The sequence below is a fragment of the Mangifera indica genome, chromosome 4 (genome assembly GCF_011075055.1).
Source record: "Mangifera indica cultivar Alphonso chromosome 4, CATAS_Mindica_2.1, whole genome shotgun sequence".
NCBI classification, from domain to species: Eukaryota; Viridiplantae; Streptophyta; class Magnoliopsida; order Sapindales; family Anacardiaceae; genus Mangifera; species Mangifera indica.
In genome coordinates, this window is record NC_058140.1 from 13,029,992 (window position 1) to 13,057,424 (window position 27,433).

Here is a 27,433-nt window from a genome sequence, read left to right on the forward strand (position 1 = left end):
CAAAGATAGGTGGCAAGTAGGACCTTCCTTATGGGCTATCATTATAGCCAAGTCTTCTGATCCTTCTGCTTTTAAGAAATATGAGTGGTAGAATAATCAACTTCGACGGAAAGGAAAGTTTGTTGTAGGTAATCTTCCTGAGTTGTAGAATCGACTTTTGTTTTTGTTTCATGACTCTACAAAAAGAGGGCATTTAGGCGTCGCTTCGACTGTCAAGCAGTTATCTTCAGTTGTCTACTGGAAATGAATGTGGTGCAGCGTTAGAAACTAAATCAAGGGATGCTCAGTTTGTCAACAATACAAACCTTAGAATGTGGCTTCCCTTGGGTTGTTAAATCCTCTACCTATTCCAGAAGGTGTCTTTGCTGATATCACTCTTGATTTTGTTGAGGGGTTATCGAAATCACAAGGTCGAACTGTCATCCTTGTAGCTGTCAATCGCCTGACTAAATATGCTCATTTTATTACTCTAGTTCCTGTTTCAGCTACTTTTCCTCCTCACTTCCATCAGTCATGTTGAGTGCCTTAGGCTATTTTGGATCGCAAGCTCGTTCATTGTGGCAATGTTGTTGCTATTAAGTTGCTAATACAGTGGCAAGGTGAACCTCGAGAGACTACTACATGGGAGTTTGCAGATAATCTTCCTAAGAACTTCCCAGCTTTTTCCCTTGAGGACAAGGGGAGCAATTGATACAAAGTAAACCGTTTGAGTTGGCATGGAAGCTATTATGCGATTTAGTGCAGCGTTGGATTTCCAATTTATGTAATATGGTGTTAAGTTGTTAAATAAACAAGAGCAGAAATGTCATTTAAAGAGTCTTGATGGCTATTTTGTAATTTGACATTTAATTAATACGGCATCGTTTTCATTAGGCTGGAGATACATGTAAACGCTGGGAAACTTTGAAGGAATAAGTCACAACATTTGTGTGAATTCCCTCTCTGTTCTTCCTTATTCTCTCTGTGTGTGTTTCTTTTTTCTCTGTCACTATAATTCTGGAACAGTTTGCATCAATAAAGTATTCAACTTTTCAAAATTTTAATGGCATGAGCAGTTAGAAAATGGGATTAAAGAGCAGCAGCAAATAGCTCAAGCCTAGCCAAATTCATGCTAGTAATTTCATCCAACAGTTGGTGCCCACAAAATATCACCTAAAGCAAAGCCGAAAAATCATTTAACAAAATTAAGATTTTGCCACCAGAAATTTAACACGTCAGCAAGACATTTCATCGTACAGATTGATACCCACAAAATAAATCCCTAAAGAAGACATAATTAATGAAACCTTGGGAATAACGGGATTTGCAGTTTTTCCATCGATGTTAGATTCAGACTCCTTGGTAGGAAGCACAGCGTCAGCAATCATGGAAAGTTTGGATTGTCATTGGAGGTGTGGGTCCCGAGTACAAGCCTGTGCACTGAGAAGGTCGGCTGGATACGGTTGCGGAGACGAAGATGGACCCAGTGAACGGTGAGCGAGGGCCATTCCAGCGGGTGAGATACGATCAGATCGTACAGAAACTGAGTGTTTCTTCTTCCATACAGCGAACTCCTCATCCACCTGATCCACTCTCGCGTCTTGCTCCTCCGTTGCCATTGTTGTAGTTTCTGTTAGTGTTCTTCTCCTTCCAGCCAAAACGGTCTGACGAGGACAAAACCTTTAGAGAGAGAACTTCTTTCGGATAATTTAAATAGAAACAATTTGTTAAATGGGCCAAGTGGAAGTCCGACCCAAAAAGAGTGATTGGGCAAATGTTGAAGCCCAATACATTTGGTAAGATATTAATTTCGAAAGCCCAAAAAAAAAAACAAAATAGCATTACTCAATCGATTTTTCTTTTTTCTTTTTTTTACCACTGTTTGTCGTATATAATAAATTTTAAAGCCAATTCATGTAAAGTGATGCTGTATCTTAAATTCTTATCCCAAAATTTACCTTTTAAATTTTTGGGCTTTAAAAATTAAGGATTATGCAGGATGGGCGGTGTATTGGATAACCATTAGTCCACTTCGCAGGTATTTTTGTCTTGTTATTATCATAGACCAACAGCTTATAAGTCAACACAACACTAATCTCTTTTCACACTGAAATGGCTGAATTATCATTTTCCTTATCAAAAAATTTGTATGGTTATTATCTAATCTAATCTAATCTCCACAATTGTTTCAGTTTTGACATTCCCGTTTGTCGTCATATATTACTACAAACAGTCGAAGAAATGGTGCGATGTTTTTTGGTATTTATATGGTGATTGAATTGAGTGAACATTTATTGCAAAAGGGAAAGGCCCATGATCTAACTGTTGAATTGTAAGGTAAAGGAGTGCACATGGGTGATGAATTTTAGATCACGGCCAAGTGACTTATCCCCACCTAATGTCTATTCTTAAATTTTTATTTGTAAAATTTTAAAAATTTAAAAATTTATTTATAGATTATTAAAATTAATAAAATTAATTAATTTTAAAAATAAAATTATTATTTAACTAATAATATTAAAAAAATAAAATTTTATCTTATTTTTTTAATTTAAAAAATTAACAATGTTCCTTAAATCTATATTTTAAAAAATTACATTTTCTCTATAGTTTGTTTTCTCTAACTCTCTCTCATAGACGCTCTCTCCCACAATTGCTCTCTCTCTCTCTCTTTGATAAGCGGAATCAAAAGAAAAGAGAATCACTTCCAAAGATAACGATTTCCCTAGGCTTGTTTGCGACAAAGATGATCACGTCTTCATCTTTGTCTCCAAAGGCTTGTTTGATCACATTCAATTCACATAAATCCAAGAACTACCTCTCTGTTTTCCCCTTTATCCTAACAAATGCTGTGGACCAACTGCCCATTATGATGCCCACTATTGCCATTTAGTTTTCAATTGATTCTATTTCTCATTCAATCGAATTTCAGAAGAAGTACTTCCCTTTGTTGCATCTTTCTCGTATCATTCTCTTTTCTTTTTTCCCTCCTTTTTCACTCTTGCCATTGCATAAAACGGCTTGATAAATATTTCCCATATTAAAGAATACGATAATCACAAATTAAAAGAAAAAAAGTTTTTTTTTTTATATCTTTTTCTACAACAAATATATTTTCCAGTGAAACAAGTTTTGTCTCCGGTACATGAAATACTTAATAGATTTAACACAACTTACAACAAATGAATACAGCAGGACAGCTTCAATTCTTAGAAATAAAAAAATAAAAATATTGCGGCACACAAAATCAACAACCTAATTATACATCATCATCATGATCATGGTGGTGAGTGATTATCACATGATGGCGCATGCTTGAGCGTTCTCATCACTGAAAGCTGTGGTGTACCTAACTTCAGTGGAACTCGCACGTGCTAGTTGTGACGTTTGCGGGTCATCCACTCTTCGCACGTACCCACTTGGGGCCTTCTTGTCATACACCCCTGGGGCGTATGGGTGAGCCACCACATCATATGGCACATACGGCCACAGCTCTGCTTTCTTCCCCGTTCGATGTGCGACACGTGCCACGACCTTTGAGGGTTCCACGTACCCGACGACCGTAACTTTGTTAGCCTTGCGTTCAACGTCCACTTGTTGCACCCCTTTCATTCCTTCCAGTGCCCGTTTCACCTTGCGCTCGCATCCTTCACAGTCTATACGAACTTTGATCTCCACCGTCTGATCATAGAAATCGAAAGATTTAGACTAATTACACTCTACGTGGCAATGTGCTATCCGCTCTGCGTGTACAAACAAGAATACATAGAATCGAGACCGAACCACGGCCTTTTCACTTTTGAATCATCTGATTGACGTTTGCTTTTGTCAATTCAGACACTGTTCAAATTGACCAAAATGCCCCAAGCATACGCTGGAAGCAGTTTGCAAGACAGTAACACAGACAAATTTCAGAAGCGCTTCTGGTTCCTTTGCGCTTGAAAGTTTAGTGCAGGCCAGAAATGGCAGTTTTGTATGGAAAAAGAGATACAAATCTTTGGAACACTGATGAACAAAATCTGTCTTTTGAATTAAAAAAGAAAAGAAGAGTTGGCCAAACACTACCTTAGAAGAAACTTTGATAAAGAGAATTAATTTATGGAACAAGATCTGTGTTTTACTCTAAATGAAAGACTAAATCTTAGTAGATTTCTTCACTTGAACTCAACATATAAACATCAATTAACTACGCTGTTTCGTAAATCTAAATGAGCTTTACCATTTGTAAAACCCTGGTTGATCTACTGGAGAATAATCACTTTGAACCAAACAGAAGACCTTTTTTTTTAGATCATGAAGTTAAGGATTGAAAAATACCTGCAACTGCTTGCGTTTCTTGAGCTTGGACCTTCCATAGGAGCAGTCAAAGAGATCGGAAAAATGATCCAGAGCGCCCATTTTTTTTTTTCTCTCTTTCGATGACACTTACAATTACAAACCAAAAGCTGCTGTTACAAAGAAGTAGAATAATGAGCTTCTTTCCGTAAATAAAAGAACGAAAATCAAAATATCTCAAAGAAGAAGTTTTGCTCAGAGTAGCAATGATAGTGTAATTGAACCAAGGGGTCCTTCATATATATATATAAGCAGAAGCTCGTCTTGGTCTTCATGGGAATCTGGATCGTCTATTTTTTTAATTATGGCTCTCATTATCAGACACGTGTCCTAACAGTTGGGGATTTCAGAGATCGATAAGGTAACGGAAGTAACTATGCAATGCGCGTCCACCGTCCACGTGGGTCCCCCTACCGATTTGGCGCCAAATAAGAGGTCTGTTCACTTCACGAGCCAACATAGTCAATAGGAGGCGGTGGCCCGGCCGTTGGGACGATTTTTCCAAGGACTTTAATATATAAAAACCTGAATAATTTTGAGATATGATCATAAGCAGAGTGTTGACTCATCTAAATAATTTAAAAATTATAAATGTAAAAGATAAAAAATGAGAAATTAAATATAAGTACTAAAAATTTGTTGGTTTGTTGTCTAATGCAACGTGGCTTTAGTTGTTCAGGTTACATGAAATTGGGATATATATATATAAATTGATGATTAAATATTATTTTATTATTAATTAAAATATAAAATTTTTGATAGATACAAGAGAGTGAGTTAAGAATTAGAGGTTATCACGACATTTTGTTAGTTTATTTCATAAGCTTTATAGTGACACTAAATAGTGCAATACAATTGAAACAAAAATATAACTTATGATAACAATTAGGGGGCATTTGGTTGGGGGTTTTTAAAATTACATTGGTAATCTATCTTTTATTTCATTGTTTAGTTTGTTAGTAATAAAATATTACAGTAATATTCTATTACCAGTGCTGATGTGACAGGTAATATAGGTGGTAAGATTACCACATTCACCTTAGGTATTTAAAGATTACTGAGGTAATCTTGAGTTTATTATAATTATATTATTATTTATTAATTTTTTGAGATAAAAATAAATTTATTTTTAATAATATGACAAATAATATAAAAAATATTTTAAAATAATTATATTTAAGGGCATTTAAGTAAAATAATTTACTAGTAATCTTTTATTATCTTTAATCAAATACAATAATTATTTATACCTATCAAATTTTATCAAACATAGTAATCATTTATACTCAGTAATCTTCTAAGTAATCTATCTTCAAGGTAATCTTTTTATTTTGATAATAAAATATTACCCAAACCAAACGTCCCCTTAATTATTAGTATGGATAAAGTGTATTAGCTAGATTGTTGTATAAGAATATAAAAAGTTTGAAGAATGAAAAGATGACAGAAGAGATTTTTACATACTAAAATTGAAGTTGGATCGTATTGGCTTTAACGACATCTATTGTATCTCCAAGTCGTATTAAACCATAAATGAGTCTTGCAGATTAACTCGGCCATTGTGTTGGGCTTGTTAATTTTAATAAAAGTAATTTTTAAAATTATATTTTTCAATAAAAATGTTAGAAAATTAAATTGTGATTAAAAATAAGACAAACTTATTTATAAATTTATAAGTTGAGCTTTTGTGATTAATCTCACCTATATGGACAACCAAAACCTAAATTTAGTTAAGACTTAATATTTACTCTTTATATATAGTGGATGAAGAAAGTTGTTAGGATTGTATTTTTTAGATGTAAAATACGTTTGCAAAAGTGTGTTACATTTGAAAGACACACTTTAACAATTTCATTGATCTCACCTACTATAAATAAAAGTTTAGATATTAAGTTTCAATCAAACTTAAATTTTAATTGTCTCGTATAAATGAGAGAGATCCAAAGAACTCAATTTTTTTCATTTTTCAATTTTATACTTTTTTTCGTATTTTAATTAGTATTTAATTTATAAGTAGGCATGACCCACTACTTTAATGGGCAATGTCAGCCTTGCTTGCGGGCTTGATTTCTAAGCCTATGGCTCAGCTCAAAAAGCCTGTAGCGTAACACCTCTAATTTAGTTGTAAAACTTTATGAGAGTGTGTGTTCACGTTGCTATTGACATGAATGAAAATGTATTACAATATGATAATAAGATCTAACCTTTCTTTAAGCAATACTATTCGTACTCATTCATTTATATATGTCATTATATAATTATATGTTACTTTATTATTAATTTAAAATCATTTAAATCATATAATAATACATATTAATTGTATATTCATTTGTATATTTAAAATTGATACGCATAATTTTATTGTTTATCTTTTGTAAGTTGATCTTAGACCATCGTCAAATTACATACTCCCTCCTTATACTTATAGTGAGGGAGATTATATTTAAGTAAAAATAATAATTATAAGTTAATTTGGTAGTGGCCTCTGCAACAGTAGAAATAGAAAATGTATTTGATTAGTTGTTGAAGTTTAGAAAACTGGTTCAACAATAATAAAATATTTCCCCTTTGTGTACAGTCATGGTCGAGGTTTCGGGGACGTGACATCAATTATCTTGTTGTACGGGTTTCAAAAGGTAGTTAGTCTTTCTCGAATTTTCACCCTTAAATATGGCCCATGACTACATTTTCGCTAGTTGATACTTTTATTTGTTATCCGTTGTAGTAGTTTTTGAGGATTAATATCATATTTTGAAGGCATCATATTAATATATACAATATTTGAGAAAAATGATTTGGAACATAAAAAGATTTATTTACAGTAGCTTTTAAAAAACTAATGAAATAATTATTAAAATACAATTATTAATTAAGTGTGATCAATTTTGGGAGCCATAGCAAGCCTTACCCGAGTAGAGCAATACTTGGGCTAGATTGGGTCCATTTATGAGGCTAATGGCCCATGAGCTAGATTAGATTTGGCCCAATACTCATTTTCCTTGAGTGCAGGTGAGAGACAAAAAAAGTGAATTTTTGAACTCCCATCTTCGCTCCATGCCTAAGGATACCTCTTCTATAAATAGGAAAAATATATATATATATATATATATATATATATATATATATATATATATATATATATATACCTAATTTGGTTTTTGTTTTACTTTTTTTTTTTACACAATTTAGATTCTTATAAAAGATAAATGAAGCTAGCGGTGATCAAAATCTAAATAGATTTTGATATATCTACTTATTTGTATAGTAATATAGAAAAAAATAAATTAGAACTTTAATATAGTTAGACCTTCATAGTTAGAATATATATATTTATAGTATAGTTATTAGTTAATATATATCTTACGGAGAATACAATACAACAAATTATCTCTAGTGTTTCCTTTCTAGTCTCCACACTTTAGCATTTGTTGCTATTATTGTCCGTGCTCTCACACGTGCATAAATAGTATTTCACGTGCATGCACATGTTTGTTATTCTTCCATTATCCATTTCCATGTGTGACCAAGAATCTCTTGCATGCCATCAGACATCTTCCAAGTCACGCATCCTCATGCACGTATATAGCATTTTCAACGCAATAACAATCTAATCACACACTATCAATTTTTCATGTGCTTGGCATTCATGCCCTCTCTCTTCATTGGGTTAGGTTGCCCAATTAAATTTAGGGCTAGTTTATAGATCGATTTTGAACTGGTTTGACTTTGATATAATTTGATTGATTCATTTGATTATATGGGTCAAGTTTATAGGTTTTCTTAACTCATTTTGACCTATGAATTATATTGCCTTAACATCTGCAATCACTCTCCACCCCAATGCGTGCCTTCTCCACCAACGTTGTTCATAATTGCCAATGTTGGTTGGTGAGGAATGAGATCTAAAATGTGTCTTATGTTGGAGGCAACTCAATTAGCATCAATTCATTGGATTATGGTTGCAAAGTTGTGACAGAAGGATGTTGCCATTTGCAACAATTCAAGTCACTGTCGACAACTTTCTAAGGCTCAATAGAGCCTAAAAGTGTTATCAATTGACCAAGAAGAGGCATGAGAACATGGCTTACACCGGTTGTGACTTAGGCAAGTCAATTTTTTTCATAACTTGTGACAAAATTGAATCTATATAGGTGATGGTTCTAGTTCGACTTTGGCCAAAAAACGATATTGAAAATCAAAATTGAATTTACTAGAATGAGATTTGATCTTTGAAAAATGAAATATGGGATTATCAAACTCTAATTTAAGAGTTCAACCAATCAGTTTGAAACTTTAATTTCAAAATTGAATTAAACCTTAATTTCAACATAAAATCCTAATTTTATAAATTCATAATCCAAAATTAATAAATTCTTATTTTAGTTTCAAAAAATTTAAATCTTATAACCTAACGCTAGCATGTTCAACGAGAAAACACTTTTTTTAGTATCAAACTATTGATGAAATTTCTTGCCATCAACTAAGATATGTAATTTAAAATTTTGTGCAAGTTAAACTACGATAGCGATATAGGAGATTCGATAATGAACCTTATAATATCTACAACGGTGGTGTGAGATGAGTATGGAAAAAAACTTGGATAGCGATGGGTTTTTTAACATGGTTTAGCTCGTTACTCAAGTGTCTATACCCACAATTATGACATCAGTTGATATGAGAGAATGTTTTCACATATATACATGAATTACAAAAGAGCATTCTCAGAAGGACTTTACAAAGGAAAGAGACCTCTAGTGAGATTATTGGGTTTGAGAGTCTTGTTGGTTAACTTAAGATAGAATGAGATTATTCCTATGTGTATATGTGAGATATCAACTATTTATGAGTTTTGTGTGCTCCTCCCCTTTCCCTTGACAATCCTTATAAGTTTCAAAAAAAGGGATTGCAGTGTTATCGATTACAAATTCAAAAAGTAATTTCCTAAACGATTACATTGAAAATAAGATCATGTTATGATTAGTAAGGTAAAAAGTTACTATTTTCTCTTGTAAGCATAAAATATAAAAAAAGTGTCTGAAACACATTCTCCAATTGAAGGATATTTGATTGCTAGTTGAAACATTGATTATTGCTTTTACCGATGGTCACTTCTCAAGAAGCATTGGTGGACCTAGGGGAGGTCAAGAAGGGTTACTCGACCTCCCTTGGGTTTGAAAAATAAGAATTACCTTCCTTAAGTATAAATTATAAGTATTTAATACCTATTTAAACTTGAAAAATTACTAACTTGATATATTTAAAATCTTAAAATAATTTCTAAAATTTTATACTAATTTTTCTTAAATTTCATTATTTTTTAATTAATTCTTTATAAATTCGATTTTAACTCTTTTATATTATATCTTCACTATTCTCAAGATGACATGAAATTAGTTACTGTACAAGTTTTTATTGACAATTCTCTGTCAAAACCAATAATTCAGACCCTTTGATTGCTTCCTAGACTTGTTGAAAAAGACAGCACTTCTCCAGAGTCCTTGAGAAGGAAATCTAATTCTTGACCCAAGGCTTTTTATTTTCTTCAAGAATATAATCATATCAAATAAGCACCAAACTCCATCTTGGTTAGTGATATCTAACTAATTTCCATTAGCAATAATAGAAAATATTGGAGCAATTTAAAATATGACTGGTGAGAAATAATAATTAAAATGTTAGAAATTACATTGACAGAGACTCCTAAAACGAAGAGGCAAGTCTAAATAGGAAAAAAAAAAAAGAAAAAAAGGGAAGAAGGGCGAAGTCGTTTCATAGAAAAAGCCGACAAGTGATTCCATTATTCAAAGAGAACGTAAGGTATGGTCCCGAAAATAAGTAGTCAAATTTGCACGGGAAGAAGCAGAAGTTAGAAAAGAAAATTCATTCAAGAATTAATTTTTCTGTTCTTTCTTGCTTTTGCTTTTATTGGATTGATTGAAGAGATTTGAATAGAAAAGCATGCAGTTGGTAGAAAATTCAAGGAAAAGCATGGGAAACCTCCACAATCACCTCCTCCAAAAGCACTTTCACATGACTTGCGTGTGCTTCTCTGCAATGAAGATTGAAGATTGTGAAATCACCTGACATGTTGCATGGGTCACATTAACCAATTCTACTTCTTTCTTTCTATTTCTATTTCTATTTCAATTTCAACACACATAATGGAAGAGAGATGATAAGCTTGCTGACCCAAAACCCTATAACACATGAAAACAATCTTGGTATTATTTTTTTTATATATATTTCTGCCTCTTCTTTCTAGTCAGAATCGTAATACGTGGCGCAAAACTTGCTGCCAAAAGAAGCATTGCATTTCACAAGCAAAATAGTACCCCTTCCATTATTTCGTCCACGGTCATCTTCATTATATTTATATTTTTAAGAATTAAATAAAACACAGTTTTTGAAATTCTTGTTTAAGGTGCATGAATGAAAGAGATGCATGGATAGCTATGTGGATCGATTAGGGTTTGTGCATTTAATCTTTTCCATAATGTCAAGTTATATTATACAAATACAAAATGTTGATTTTTGATTAAATCTTTATTATATGCTGAATTTAATTGGATTAATCACAATCACTGTTGGCCCAGTCAATGGACTAAACTGACTTGACTTTTTCTCTGCTTCTGCGAAACTGGGTGAGTTAACACGCATGGTGGCCCATTTGAAGCATTGAAATTATGATGCAAGTTACATAGTCATAGATGGGTGCTTTTTCAGATGGTCCTAAAGAGAGGAGGATTGGTGAGTTTATTAATTGGAACTGTGGCCATGCCATTTAAGTCACGGAATGTGGTAAGTGAAATGAAAAGTCTTTTGTGGTGGTGGGTCAATGAAATTGAAGTCGAGAAGACAAGAGGATGATGTAGTAGCTTTAATTTAATGGCAGAGGCAGTGCAGTGGTCTTGGTGATCTCACAATAACTCTCCAAAACTCACCGTCTCGTCTCTTTCAAACTATGCAGACTGCACGTTGCACATATATAAAACAACCAAATGGCAAATACTTTGATGCTTCTTTTGAAAAGATGGCATTGGCATGCATGCATGGCATATATATATATAGAGAGAGAGATTAAATAGTACGTTGAATTATTGTCGGCAGGTTAATTGTTTTTCTCTTCAAAAAGAATTAGGTTTAAGAGAGAAGTAATTGCAGAGAATACGATAGAGATTGAATTAGTGATTAATAATAGAAGATCTAATCTGGGTAAGTATGAAAATATGTTAATTAATTGTGTGAAGTAAATAACAACAAGGTCCACACGTTCTCAACTTTACATATGCTTCATTGACTATGTATCAATTAATGGGAGACCTGCCCACATTTGTGATTTTTTCTTTTTTATCATAGGCAACCTACTGAACTTTGTTAGGCAAATAAACTGTGAGCATATTAATTAGATTCATAATTATTGTATTAAATAATTTAATATATCATTTTGACATAAAAAAATAATCTTAATCAAACCCTAGTCTTTTACAAAAAAATTTTTTTTTAACCATTTAAGTTAACTTTTTTAATCTATTTCCAAAAAATTTTACCCCGTATGTTAATACAACAGTGACTACTGAAAGATCCCTTTTCTGATTTTTTGCAGAGTCTTCATTGTTGATGATGGCTTTAAAAACTTGGAAAAAAAACTCTTCAACATAGTTATATTTTTATTTGTTTAAGGTGGTGGTGGGGATAAGTCATAATGGAAAGTGAGACCCGGAAATTGAATCCCAGATAAATAGCAATGGCAAAGGAAAAGATAAGCATAGAAAAAGACAAAGGGAAGTTGTTGGGAAGCTGCAAGAAGAAAATGAAGTTTTGCATTTGCAGCAAATTCGAGAGTCTAGGGTTTGGATTTTCTTGCACCACCACGTACGTACACATCTTTACATCTCATGAATAAAATATAGGCCAGAGGACTTTGCTCGCCCAAAGGTTTGATGTAATTTAATTGATAACGGCTTAACTTTTAAGAATTTAAAGTTTCACCTATGATAATTTTCTATTAAAGCTCTGAATAAATTTATTATTTTAATAATATTATTAAAAATATATAATTTATTTATTTTTTTCCTATATTTTAAAAAGTCACAAATTCACCCTTGCTAAAATATTTCCAGTTTAAAAAAATAACTATTTCCTCTCAAATCTAAGTTTTTTTTTCTCCTTTCTAGCCACCACTTCTTCGATGATATCTTTTTCCCGCCGTTTTACCTTCGTTGGTTGGTCGACTTGTCATTGAAATTGCACGAAGACATCTCTTCGTGTGATGAAGAGACGTCATCCCTTCTTCTGAAGAGGAAGAGATGGTCTCTTCATGCAATTTTGATGGAGAGTCGATCGACGGAATGATTTTGATGGTGAGAGAGGGACGATTGACCAAACAGAGATAAAAAAGTGGGAAGAGGACATCACCAGAGGAATGGTGGCTTGAGAGGGGAGAAAAAAACCCAAGTTTGGGGGGAAATACTCATTTTTCAAAAATGAAAAATATTTTAGCAGGGTGAATTTGTGACTTTTCAAAATCTAGGGAAAAAACGTAATGAATTATATATTTTTTAAAATTATTATTGAACTGATAACTTTACCCTTATATTTAATTGAGAGTTTTAACAAAAAAATTACTCATGGGTAAAACTTTCAGTTTTTGAAAGTTGACATGTATCAGTTGTAATTCATCAAAACTTAGGTGGGGACAAGGGTTTTTGCCTAAAATATAATTCTAATAATAATACTAGTCAAGAGTCAAGACAAGAGAATCAAGGCAGTGAGAAAATAGAGAAAAGTTTTGGTTTTGGTGGTGGTGTTTTTTTCACCCGTTTCACATGGTTTTCACCATGGGGTTGCAGAAGCAGTGAAGATGGCTCATGGGGTCAGGGTTGGTGGGCAGCACATGGGGCCACACCCCACCACCATCTGTAAACCTTCGTGCTCACAAAGTTTTCCCATGTTTCTTCCTCTCACCTTCCAAATTATATATATAAATAAGACATTAAGAAAGAGATATATATGAATCATTTGCATGCAAAACCAAAAACCCAATTCATGTTTTCAACAAAAGATGGTGACAGGGGGATTGGTAAACAATTAATTGATTGAAAAGACATAGGGAAGTGTAACGCAAAAGAGATTGTTTTTATGTGTTTTGGTTTTTCTCCATTCCATGGAAGACTTTGTTTAAAAATAAAATTATAGGTGAAGTGACGAGTATGGTGGACCTTTAGGGTTTTTTTTTTTTTTATAAGAATCTTTGGTGACATGAACAAGTTTCCGTGATTTAGGATCGATCCATTGCAACCGTCTAATGTGGGGCGTGTTTATGGACCTCTTTTTTACATCCATGTGCCTTTTCTAACCCACATTTCCTCCTTCTAGATAGCCTTCACCTTCCAACTTCAATTTCTCTTATTCAAACACATACTTGATTAACAAACAAAGTGTTTAAATCATTTGGGAAAAAATAGACTTAGATAAAATAAAAATAATTGTTATTGATACCCCTGTTATTACAACGGTTGTGTTGATAGCCCGAAAACACAACAGTTATTCAAACACATACTTGATTAACAAACAAAGATCCATTGCATTTTCCCACTCAAGATATAGCCCGAAAACACTTTTTCAACCACTCAGATGTTATTGATACCCCATTATTACAACTGTTGTTGCTTGACCAGTAATAGAAACCCCAATTTTACTTCCTTTGGCCACCGATTTGACACAACCAAATCTAATTTTGTATTTTTCTTACTCAAATTGTTATTAGATACGTTATTATTTCTCGCACCAATCCCCTTATTGTTATTATAGATCTCGACTTCATCCACCACCACTACTCTTTCGCCATCTTACCAACCATCACAACTCCCAACAATCCTCTCAACGTCATTGTTAATCTTGATCTCGTCTTTATCATCACTTCATTTTTATGTTTTCACAACTCCCAACTTTTTCTCAACTTTTTTATATGTGTCTTTTTCTATTTTTAATAAATATTTTTTTCTTTTACGACAATATTGTTGTTAAAATAGTTTTATTTTCAATGAAAAATGTGATTTATGCTGCCAAAAAATGAAAAATGTTTTTATGCCAAATGTAATTTATTTCAGTTATACATTTATGATGAATATACCTATCTCTTGACTATCAATGGCATATGATTTATGATAGTACATATTAAGATCTCATCATGGATATGATCCATATCCTTTGTTTTATGTCGTTTACATTGCATGCATGATGATGTGCCATACCAAAAACGATTTGTTGATAAGACGTAGTACAAGTTCCCAATTCAAGATTCTAGAGAGGGAAAGTAGAGATGATAAGGAAGAAAAAAAATATATGCAAGAAAAATCCAACAAGATTTTACACGGTTTTGAGGATTTTAATTAGAATTTGTGGGTTCTTGGCGTTGAATGTTGATTTGACGATAAGATTCAAGTGGGGTAACACATTATGGCTTGTTGAATGGGCTGTTTCTTCCATTTACTTAAATTTGTCGATGGCTAGGTTTTTCCAATTACTACCTACATGTTTTCATCATCAAAGTCTAAAAGACTTAGTTTTTTTTTTTTTTTTTTTTTTTAATAACATATAACCATTTGTCAAGACCTAATTAAAGATGTCACCCACAATATGAAAGTGATTGACGGAATTGAGATTGAAACTTTTATCTGCTGCCAATAATATCAATGAATAAATAATACAAGTTTGTTTGTGCATGACATTGTTGGCCATTTCTAGTGGAGATATTAGACTTGTCTAAAGTAAACAGAATTATTGTACATGCTAAGAATGATTTCCATGATCGTATGAACACATGCATGTTTTTATTCAACTCAACAATTAATTAATTGTGAATCTTTTATAATTGTAAACAAGCAGGTAATTTAGAAAACAGTAAAACTAGATCGAATCACTTACAAATTACGGTTTTTTTTTGTCAAATAGTTTAATTTGAATTGATAATTTTTTGGAAAATAGTTTTTAGTTTGAATTACGGTTTGGATAGTTTTCTTTACTTATATATTGTATATATTTTTATATTCTAAAAAATTATAATTCAATTAATTTATTAAATAATATATATTTAAAAATAAATAATTTTAATAGATTCAAATCGTAATTCAAACCAGATAAAACTATATTTTTTTAGTTTCGTTTAAAATCTAAAATGGTTTGGGTTGATTTAAAAAATTTTCAAACTGTATTAAACCAGATAATATATACCCATAAGAATAAGTGATAAGATCCATCTAGTAAACTCCATTATCTTTTTTGTATATTATAAATAAAACCCCTAATCACATGATTACTACTACTTAAATGTTTTCAATTAATATACAAAATCCTATGAATTTAAAATATATAAACCCTACGTCCATGTTGGGGGCGATTTTGTATTGCATATTGACCTCAAAATTAACAAAAAATTAAAATTAATCAATATTTATTAATTATACACAGACTTTGAAAACCAATGACAAAAATTATTCTAACAATTAACGTGTAATAGAATAATCTTTGGTTTCATTTCAAAATTATGATTCTTATTCCTCCTTCACTTTTCAGAAAAAAGGTGGATGCAAATTCAAACTTCTAGTGGGATTTTAATTATAAACGACAAAAAAGAAAAAGCTTCATGTTTAATTTAGGGAAAATTATATTAAATGGGTAAAATTAAATATTATTTTATTATTAATTTAAAATAAATATATATAATTTTATTGTTTTAACAAAATAAATTTAAACTATTTTTCATGTCTAACATGTTTTGATATTTTCTAGAAACTTTTTTTTTTTTTTAACTTTCAAATCTATAAATACATAAAATTCTATTTCCTAATAGAGATTAACCTCTCATGTGGGAGTGGGAAGGACAAAAAAATGAGTAAATTTTTACCAGGTCAAACTTGCCAGCTCCCATTCACAAAATCTCATAATTCCTGGAAACCAAATAAACAAAGCATTGACTACAGAAATGAATTGGACTACAATTATCCAATTTTCTAGAAATAAAAAATAGTTTTAAAAATGGAAAAAAACAATAAAAAAATAATAATAATAATGATGCTAGTCTTCAGGCTTTTCAAATGACCAAACTGACAAATTTCTGATTTTATTAATATTTATCTTAAAAAATAACGACTGACTGATTCAGAGATAGAGTGACTGAGACTTTTAAAATATTATTATTATTATTATTATAAGTATAAATAAATAAATGTATAAATAAATAAGCCTAGTGGATTGTTTGAAAGAAAAACCAAACAAAACAAACGCCTCTGATATCTCTGACCCGATAATTTAGTCATAAAATCTGCATGCGTACGTTGTTGCTTTGCTTACTGCTTCCCATACAATTACTCTTTAATTCTTATACGTTAAGAGAAAAAAGTGGACGCCCCTAAAAAAACAGAAGGAAGAAGGAACAAAGCAACCACCAATATCCATATCAGATTATCAAAATCAATTCTTTATTCAATTCAATTCAACCTCTCCCCCACCACCTCCTCTCTTATAAATATAGTCACTCATCACCCCACCTTCTGATCCTCTTGTTTTTATATCTTCCTCTAAAGTTTAAACCATTCATTCTCTGAAGAGAAACCGAAGGCTTGGTTTTTTATTTTGTTGGTTGGATGGCTATACAAGCGCAGTTGTATTCGAAGAATAACAATGTTGGGTTTGGGTCTGCATTGTGCGGTTCTTCGCAAGATTGGATGATGGAAAATGGTAATGGTTGTTATGGTGGTGGTGGTGTTGCTAACGGTGGGCTTAATCAGTTTTGTTTAGAAACGCAACAAAAACAACTGCAACAAAGGCAGCAGTTTTATCAGTTACAGAATCAGCATCAGGAGAGAAATTGTATTTCTACTTCTCAAAGTTTGTGTTTTGATGCCAATTCTGCAAATTTCTTGAAGAATATTAGTAACTACAACACCAGTACTAATTATCATCATCAGTCAATGCCGTTTTCTCATGCCATGGATCTTCAAATCGAGAAGCAAATACAAGAGATTGATCACTATATCAGATTGCAGGTGGGCATTGATTTTTAGATTCATTCAAAGTTGAAGTTGTTGTATTTCTGTTGATTTTTTTTTTTTTTTTAACTTTTCTTTTCTGGGTTTGTTATAATAGAATGAAAGACTGAGAATGGTGTTGCAAGAGCAAAGAAAGCAACAACTTGGGATGCTACTGAAGAAACTAGAGGCAAAGACTTCAACTTTAATGAGACAAAAAGATGAAGAGATTGCTAAAGCCACCAGCAGAGCAATGGAGCTGGAGAATTTGTTGAAGAAATTAGAGATGGAAAACCATACGTGGCAAAGAATTGCCCAAGAGAACGAATCAATGGTTTATTCACTCAACAACGCAATTGAACAGCTCAGAGAAAAGGGTTCTTGCTGCTTCAACAATGGGGTCGAAGATGCAAATTCTTGTTGTGATTTACCAGAAGACGAAGAAACAGAGCAAAACAGAGGTGGAAATTGCATTGATCGCAGCGAAAATACAGAAGAAAGGGGAAAGATAATGAAGGTGAACATCTGCAAAGGCTGTAATTCTAGGGATTCGTGTGTTTTGTTCCTTCCTTGTAGGCACCTCTGTTCATGTAAAAACTGCGTGGCGTTTCTTGAATCTTGCCCCGTTTGTTCAACGCCGAAGAAGGCAATTATAGAAGCCTTAATTTTCTAGGGAAAATGTTTTCTGGGAAAATGGGTTTCATCATCCCCAGTAAAAATCTTTTTAGACTTTGGTTCTTTAGATTTTACTGAGACAAATGAACAGAAATTGAACAGGACAGACTAATGTGAATGAACATTTTTGGTTTGAAAATTATTTTCTTCCTCTCTTAGTGCCTCCATTTATGTTGATTGTTTAAACAATTCAGATTCTTCCCCAATGAATTTGCCTTTTGGTGTTGGGTGGAAGCAAGCAAGCAAGCAATTTTAACAGTGACAAAGAAGGATTGAATTTAAAGCAATGTCAGAATTAACATGTTTCATGACTGTGTTTCCCATTACGAATAAACTTTTTATTCTTTATTTCCTATACCAGCAGCAAGTCTATCAATATGAGATTTGGTTCCCCAAGTTTCAATTACTTTTCTGCTTCTGCAAATTTCAGCAGAAAGTTACACCCAGTTTGGCAACAGATGCTTTCATAATTCTTTGCATTAAAAGACTAAATTTGCTTCTTTCTCTGCAACTCTCTTCCATTTTTCCAACTTCCAATACCCTAATTAGCCCATTCATTGTTTTGCCTTGTGGGTAATTTTCAAAAGTTACCGAGACATAATTATATATCAATTCTTACCAGTACTATTTATTTGTTGCACGAGTCTCAACTCTGAAGCACTCAAGTCTTCACTCGGCTCCTCCTTTACATATATTAATGGTAATTATTCTGCTCATTAAGTCTCTTTAAATATATATGGTCTAGATTATCAAGGCAATGCATTTAAAAGGGATCTACCTTGGGCTCGGATCCCAATTAGGGCGTTGCTTGGTTTGGTACATCTCACAGACTTGTTGGTGGACCATTCGTATTGAAATAATCCCTTTTTTTTTTAAGTCAAATTGATAATTGAATTGGTTATCACAACTGTTCAATTCTTAAATTATTAATTTTTTTTAAAATAATGTTAATAATTTAATATATATATATATATATTTTTAATATAAATTATATAAAATTTATTAAAATTAATTTTCTACCATAATTAATAACAATTAAGTATATTTGTTTATTTAAATTATATATTCCAATTCATTAAAATAAAAATAATTAAAAAAATTAAAACATTTCAAATATATTAATCAAACAATTCACACTTTATTTTGATTTTCACGGCTTTCTTCATATCATAATAGAAGGAATGAACGGAATTAGAGTATTAAATTTTATATTTTAAAATTGATGTTTTAAAATTAAATTTTGATTTTTTAAACTTTCATTCTAAACAAAATAATGCTTTAATATACTACAAAAGTTACAAAAAGGCACAATTTACAAAAGGAAAAAATTGTGTCAAAAAATTAAAAAACAAACTAATAAGATTGGAGAGAGAAAGATGACGTGGGTTTCACTCTGAAGAGTAGGAGTAGTGCAAGACATGATAATTGAAATAAGTCTGGGCATAGTATAGACAAACTCAACTTCTTCAAATCCTTGATATTGATCAATTCATATACAACATATATGTGGAATTCTTGGGCAATCCAGCCAAAAAAGAGTTTTTCAAACTCAAATGTTGTTCTTTTAATCCAAAAGATCTTGAAAAACACTTCAAAAATTTGGTAAATATTTGGTCTAACTTGGCTTTATTGGTTATGATCAAATTTTAAACTAATCCATATAATTATAATAATCAAATCATATCATAGGTCAATTATCAATTGAACCGGATGAATTGACCGATCTAATTTAATTTTAAAAATATTGGCTTAACTGATAACTTCAATCAAATTAACCGATCTAATCTAATTTTAAAAATATTGGTTTAACTGATAACTTTAATCGAGTTTAATAATGGATTTATTCAAATAAAAAATTATGATTATTTGATTACACTACATTATGATTGCTCTTTCAATTGTTGATAATCATATGATTATACAATTGTAGTGGAAATACAGTGACAAAGTACTCTTTCTCAACACTATGGTTAGTCCATTACAATGCTTGATCTCTTTCATTTATCTATCGTTGTCTTATTGCATAGTTGCAACGAAAGAAACATTCATTTTCACCACCGCGATTCCAATGATCAGTCTCCATTTCTCCATCCTCGTCCTAATGCACTTGCACCTAAGCTTTATAGTTTATCTCTCCACTCATATCTAAATTGAACTCAGTTCAACTCATATCTACCCTTAAATATACTGTTAGAGATGTTTGTGGTTGGATTTGTTAGGCTTTAAGGGCATACACAATTACAAACAGGAATTTTTCTAAAATAAAATTCTAGGGGGTATTCTGTCATTTTTATAAACTTGATGGGACTACATTTTCATTTTAAGATGTACGTGTGACCATTGGAGTCACAAACAGGAATTTTTCTAAAATAAAATTATAGGGGTTATTCTGTGATTTTTATAAACTTCATGGGACTAAATTTTCATTTTAAGATGTCCGTGTGACCATTGGAGCATGGGTCCGCTTTTTTCACCGTTCTGATTCCAAATTTCCAATGGCCGTGTCGTGCAGTTTGCGTTCAGAATTTTTAGTGATTACATGGGACCCACGTTCTCGAGTGTCAGAAAAATAGCGCGAGGAGATATTTAAGTTGATGGCAGTCACTGTTACTATCTTTTTTACTATAGTATAAACACCACGGGAATCTTGGGAAATTGATGATGACGTGGATCTTAGACTGTTTATGGGCTTTTGCCACGTCATTGACCCAACCAAAACTCTCCGGGTTTTAATGAGTTTGGTTAATGGTTATTTTCATACGACAACGGCTACGTTTACTGACTGCTAGGCCTCATGTTGATATGATATGGTTGAAAAAACCGAGGACAAGGACAAGCAAATCCTCTATCGGGTTTGGGTCCTTTGGGATAAGGTTTATTCTTATATTTTAAATACAATTAGACCTTTTATAATAATTCAAAAATAATATTAAGATGAAGATCAAATATTACACTTATTCGATAGAGTTAGGAAGAGAGATTAAAGTGGGTTTTATTTCTACTAGAGTAATAAATATTTTTCTTGGGGTGTAGTTTAGTTTTTTATAATATTTTATTATTAAAATTAAAAAATTATATTTAATAAAATTTAATAAAGATCAGTGAATATAAATATTTATTATATTTAGTTAAAAATAATAAAAAATACTAACATATTATTTTATAATATTATTAGATATAATTATTATATATATTTTTATTATTTGTTATATTAATTTAAAATAAAATTATTTTTTTAAAAAAATTAATAAATAAGATATAATTATAATAAAATAAAAATTATGCTATTAATCTTTAAATACTTAACTATATTATTTGTTATATTATCATTAATAATAAAATGACATAACATATATTATTTATACATTAAATAAAATAATATAAACAATAAAAAATAAATTACTTATCTTTTACCCTCAACTAAATCTTTCATCAAAGTCAAGTTTAAAAACAATTTCCATAACTCATAATCTTTAAATTATACATTGTTACCTAAAATCTATCTTTATAAATAGAAAAATATATTATAAAAAAAACAAACATGTCATTCTTAATTTCTAGTATTAATAAAAAAAAAAAACCAAGTTGCCCCCTTTTCAAAAATAAAATTTGCAAGTGGGAATAAACAATTATTTTAGAAAAAAATATTTTATTATCAAAATTGGAAAATTAGTTTGAAAATAGATTATTTTAAAGATTATTGAGTATAAATTATTTGATAAAATTTAATAAAAATATATAAATATAAATAATTATTGTATTTGATTACAGATAATAAAAAATACTAAGATATTATTTGATTTAAATGTCATTGAGTATAATTATTTTAAAATGTATTTTATATTACGTATTATATTAATTAAAAATAGAGTATTTTAGTCCTAAAATTTAATAAATAAAAATAATATTAATCAAATTATTATATATATTATTTATTGTATTATTATTGATAATATAAAATTATCATAAATTTTTATTATTAAAAAATTAAATAAATAAATACAAATAATAAAAAATAAATTATTAAAATAATATTTTTTGCCTGCCAACCATACTGGCCCTTAATTGATGTGATTATTTATTTTAAAGTCCAATAATAAAGATTTGTCATAATAGAGCATGCCAAAGAAATAAGTATAGGCGCCTGGTCAATGAACTCCAACTCCCGATTATTTTTCATGGAGCCCCTAGCTCGGCCCAAATATAACTATTCAAGCGCCTGGGCCTACAAAATTAGGCCCTTACCTATACTTAAGCAAGATAAAATTACACATGGGCCCCCAAAAAAATATTCAGCCACCTGTATCAAATAAAATTTCAAAAGAATCCTTAATATTTCGACCAAACCCAAGATCCTGGTCTAGATATTAAAAAGCCCGGCCCTTTCCTCTGGCTCAGGCTTAGATTTCTTAATGGCACCTTAGTCCTAATTAGAGCAACTTGGGCCTAAATGGAAACTAAGTTTCTTACGGATAAATTATTACCGGTCATTTATCATCTATTTGCGTTAATAAATCGAGTTAAATAAGAAAATAGGAAGGTTATTTTATATGAAATTTTCTATTTTCTATTTTATTTTTTCTTTTTTGTCTTATCTACCTATTTCTCTTTCCAAAGGTTTAAGGGGTAGTTTAAAATTTTTAAAAATATTAGGAATGCTAATGAATTATGAAATTTTAAGGTTTTATAAATTAAAAAAAATTAGAGGTGTTTTTGAAAAATTTAAAATTTCAATGTGCCCCTCAATAGTTTAAAAAATTATAGTTTTCCCTTAAAAATTTGGCCAAAATACAAAATTTTATAGTTAATTATAGTTTTGATACTTTTTTGAAATATAAGTGATAAATTTTTAAACCTGTAAAAATATATTGATAACTAATTATTTTAGAAAAATTTGATAGATTCACTAAGTTGATAAATGAATTTGATTTTTTGAAACTTAAATGTTATTAATTTGTTAGTTCATCAAACTTTGGATGGTACAAAATTATTTGGCCTGGAAAGTAACTATGAATTATGAGTTCGTGATTTCCGACTAATTTTGAAATTGTGAGGTAATTAGTGCACTTAGAGAAAAAAAGATTATAGGCCAAAAGACTTATTCTCACCCAAAATTTAATTCATACCCAAAATGTCACCCGTTTAGTTTTAAAAATTTAAATATTCATTAGTTATTTAATTTATATTAAATTTTGATATTAATGTAAAGGGGTAAAATATTATTTAGTCAAAAATATTTTTTAAAAAAACTAAAATTTTTTCATATTTTTTTCTTTACCTAAAATTTAAAAAATTATCTTTTCCCCCCAAGATATTTTTTCTCCATCTCTGTTCCAACCAATAGCTTACCTTCCCACCATCTTCTCCTTCTACCGATCTTCAAACATCAACAACCATTTTCATCAAATGAAGATGAATAATTTTTTGTCCACCTAAAGATCGGCATTAGACTTGTTTGAGAGATATTGATCTTCAAGTGGACAAAGATAAATTGTCTTCATCCACCTAAACAGACAAATACAATTTGGTGAAAATGGCCATCAACACCCGAAGATCAACAAGAGAAGAAGATGGTGAGAAGGTCAATTGTCGATCAGAACAAAAATGGTAGCTGAAGATGGAGAAAAAAAACTTTGAGGAAAAAATATAACTTTGCAAACTTTAGATAAAAAGAAATTATTAATTCTTTTAAACTATGTGAAAAAAATTAGATAAAATTTTACTTTTTTTAAATATTTTTGATTAAATAATATTTTTAATCTTTACACAAAAAATAAAATTTGATAGAAGTTGAATGGTAGATAACTGTTTAAATTTTTGAAACTTCACATATTTGAGTCTAACTAAACCTAAACCTCGGGGGAGAATAACTCTTTTGGCCCAAATTAAATGCCTAATGACTACCCATAGATTTATTGTTAATAGAATAAACCCTCTAAATCAATAGTTTAAACTTTGATTCGGTTAAAATTTCCAGTGCTGTAGCGTGGAGGCCGAAAAAGAGGAAATTCGAAGAGACGAATAAAAAACTAAAGAGAAGAACCCAGAGCCCGCGCCTTCACGTGTTCGTGATCCAAGAACTCTTTCTAAGTTCAATTCTCTTAATACCTTCCTGGTTTTAATAACTCCATTTGTGCTTCAGATCGTGCCACTTCAGCTTTTGGTCCCACTTTTTTTTTTTTATGGGTCCCCTCTGATTTAACTAAAACTTCGTTTTAGTTGTTTTGTGTTGTTCAGGACAGGAGTGTTGTAATTGGCTTAATAGTTTAAACTTTTCCATGGCTAAAGCGTCCGGACCGAGACCAAAACCCAGACCCAAAGAGGGAAAATTGTCTGTTTATCTTTACATCCCCAATATAATTGGTGGGTATTTTGAGTTTAGCGGTTAACTTTCTTGTTGGGTTTGAAATATTTTGAGCGATTGTTCATTGCTTTGTTCGTAAATTTCAGGGTATGTTAGAGTTCTCATGAATTCTGTTGCTTTTGCAATATGTTTCTCTAACAAACGGGCTTTCTCAGTTCTTTACTTTGTCAGGTGAGTGGTTTGTTTCGTTTCTAAGTTTTAAATTTATTATTTGTAGTGTTAAGATTGCAATCATGTTTACAATATTGTTACAGCTTTGTTTGTGACGCTATTGATGGCTGGTGTGCTCGAAAATTTAATCAAGGTTAGTTCATAGTAGATTTGAAAATCGGTATTTAATCTCGTGTTGAATTTATGCATTTGGGTGTATGCAAGTTTTGTGTGTGGAACTCTTTTATGTTATTTCAAAAAATAAAGATGTGAATGGATTTATTTCATGTTGACGATACATGTTATTCCGAAATTATTGTCTTTTTTTCAAATTAAGGTGTTGTTGCCTGTTTTAATCAAACCCTTGTTTGGCTTCTTAATTATCCTGCGTGCAACCTACTATATATTTTAATTATGTTTGCTGTTGTGTTTCTTTGGCTTGCTATTTTGATTTTGTGGTTATGGTCAATAGAATTGAATGAGACAGGGACTTCAACCCTTTCTAGCATAAAACATTTTGTATAATATTAATCGCTAATGACAGGCATTGTTGCTCTAGAGCCATATTACTAGGTTGAAGTCTTATACTGCAACAGAACCTTAAGTTTATGTGTTTTCGCAGTCTGTTTTCTATTTGATGATCAGGTTGTGTGCATCATTCTTAAGGTTTTATTGCATAATGTTTGTTTCTATTTTAAGAGCATAATTTGATAGCTAGTATAAATAAGATGAAACTCTTAATTATCTTATTCTCTTTCTGTTCAGTTTCAACTTTTGGAGCTGTATTGGACATGGTAACAGATAGGTACATACCATGTCAATATTTATCAAATCTTTTTGGACATAGTAATCATAAAATTTTATATTACTTTGCTGTGCTTTTGTGCTTACATTTATTAATAATGTTTTGTCTATCAGGGTTAGCACAGCCTGTCTGCTGGTAGTACTCTCCCAAGTATACAGGCACGATTTCTTTTTACTTAATCCTGAAAAGCTTATTATTTTGAAATATACATATAAATGAGCTATTTGATAGGATCTTTGTGCAGGCCTGGCTTGGTCTTTTTGTCACTGCTTGCATTAGATATTTCAAGCCATTGGCTGCAGATGTATAGGTAACTTTTCTTGTACTTGATATAATATTGTGTAATTGCTGAATGAAATTGAATATGTGTTGCTGTAAGTGTGTTTCTGTTGTCTGGAAATATGCCTACCATGCTGGATATATGTTGCAGTACATTTTTGACTGGCAAAACAAGTCATAAGGACGTAAAAGACAGTACGAATTGGCTTTTCAAGGCTTACTATGGAAACCGGATGTTCATGGCTTACTGTTGTGTGTCTTGTGAGGTACCTGTGGATTTCATTCTTCAGTTTCCACTTTTTTTAAAATGTTATTTGTATTTGTCTCTTGATCCAATTTTTACATCCTTGCAGGTTCTTTACATAATCCTATTTCTTATTGCCAAGAGTCAGAGTAGTTTAGTGGATGTAAGGGCTTATTTTTTGCAAGCTCATCCAATATCTATGGTGCTTTTATTCAGATCTTGATCTCTTTACTATTTTTTCTTTCAGGTTTTATTAGGTACACTGCAGCAGGTTTCACTACTTTCTGTTTTGGTTGCTTTGAGTTTATTTGGCTGGGCAGCCAAGCAACTGGTCAATGTTATACAGGTAGCATTTGGACTTCCAAATTCTGATTAGAACTCATGTATATTCAAATGCTTCACAATATTATATTAAATTTCTATATGGTAGAATTGGGATGATGAAATCAATCCTTAAATGGGATCAGTTGGTCTGCACATACTTTATTATATATAAACAAAAAATATGTACTTTATGTATATGTAGTGCAATATATACATTGAGATGCCCATTCTCTTGTGCTCGACTTAGTTGAATAGTACTTTCCTTTCCTCAGTATTAGTTACTGACAGTAGAAAGATGCATTTTGTGAACTAGGTTATATTTGTAAGTATTGCACTTATTTGATTGGTGAGCCATATTCTGTTAGTGTATTTGACCTAATCTTTATTTGAGAATAAGCCAAGATGAGTCTAGAAGTAGAGAGGGGATTAAAATCCTTGCATGACTGTATATTCCATGACAAGAGTTGGGGGTTGTCAAAACTCAAAACAAAAATCCAGGGAGACATTTTGTAATGGATTGAAAGTTCTCTTTCTTTTGTAGACAATAATTTCTCAGGATATTTCTTCTTGATGTTAACCGTTTTGGAAATGTGTTCATGGTTTCAGATGAAGGCAGCAGCAGATGTGTGTGTGCTTTATGACATCAAGAAAAAGCAGAAGCAATAGTTCATCAGCTTTCTCCATTTCAGGTTACTCTCATTGTGGTTACCCTCAATTGCCTACTTTTTGGCTTTCGATCATATGTTTCGAAAGTGGCTGATCGATATTGGCCTGAAAAGAACTACAAACACTTTTGGTGACCATGCAGTTGTTGGTTTGCATTGAGTGTGTGCATTCCAAGTAGCACTTAGCTTTTCCCTCCTATTTGCGTACTGTCAACTCCATGATGTTGATGATGATCACATTGGAAATGTTTATGTTTTAACATCCAAGAATTTTCTTTGATGTAGTCACGATTTATTTAAACTTTAGAGATGAGATGTGTTGATCTCGGACTAACTACTGGCACAAGCAAGAAGTATGAGTCATCCAGTGTATGCTTTGAATTTCACATTAAGAAGTTGTTATTAGCCCTGACTTACAAGTTAGAGATGGCTGTGTCTCTGTTTTCTTCAGATTAAACAAAGGCAAAAATTATGGGATCTTAAGTTACTCTTCTTTGGAATGAGCATTGGTTTAGCTTGTGACCAATTTGATCACTTTATTTTTTTTAGTACTATGACTATTCATTGGTTTTCTTGAATTTTAAA

At 31.3% G+C, this 27,433-nt stretch overlaps 3 protein-coding genes across 3 annotated transcripts; 2 read left to right on the plus strand and 1 right to left on the minus strand.

The window, feature by feature from the left end:
- Positions 1–3,042: 3,042 nt before the first annotated feature.
- On the minus strand, positions 3,043–4,560 carry LOC123212891 (heavy metal-associated isoprenylated plant protein 26-like). The gene is made up of 2 exons (XM_044632118.1): positions 4,297–4,560; positions 3,043–3,660 (listed from the first exon to the last, which is right to left on the minus strand). Exons 1-2 carry the CDS (start codon positions 4,375–4,377, stop codon positions 3,277–3,279), a joined length of 465 nt encoding a protein of 154 aa, XP_044488053.1. The 5' UTR covers positions 4,378–4,560; the 3' UTR covers positions 3,043–3,276.
- A 12,054-nt stretch (positions 4,561–16,614) lies between these two features.
- Positions 16,615–18,159, plus strand: LOC123213231 (probable BOI-related E3 ubiquitin-protein ligase 3). Its single transcript, XM_044632625.1, has 2 exons — positions 16,615–17,360; positions 17,461–18,159. The coding sequence occupies exons 1-2, from the start codon at positions 16,959–16,961 to the stop codon at positions 18,013–18,015; spliced, it is 957 nt and encodes a 318-aa protein (XP_044488560.1). The 5' UTR covers positions 16,615–16,958; the 3' UTR covers positions 18,016–18,159.
- A 5,831-nt stretch (positions 18,160–23,990) lies between these two features.
- Positions 23,991–27,331, plus strand: LOC123213922 (CDP-diacylglycerol--inositol 3-phosphatidyltransferase 1-like). The gene is made up of 11 exons (XM_044633550.1): positions 23,991–24,081; positions 24,255–24,380; positions 24,468–24,552; positions 24,636–24,685; positions 25,297–25,336; positions 25,450–25,494; positions 25,581–25,646; positions 25,767–25,881; positions 25,969–26,022; positions 26,107–26,205; positions 26,790–27,331. Exons 2-11 carry the CDS (start codon positions 24,296–24,298, stop codon positions 26,847–26,849), a joined length of 699 nt encoding a protein of 232 aa, XP_044489485.1. The 5' UTR covers positions 23,991–24,081; positions 24,255–24,295; the 3' UTR covers positions 26,850–27,331.
- The last annotated feature ends 102 nt before the right edge of the window (positions 27,332–27,433 follow it).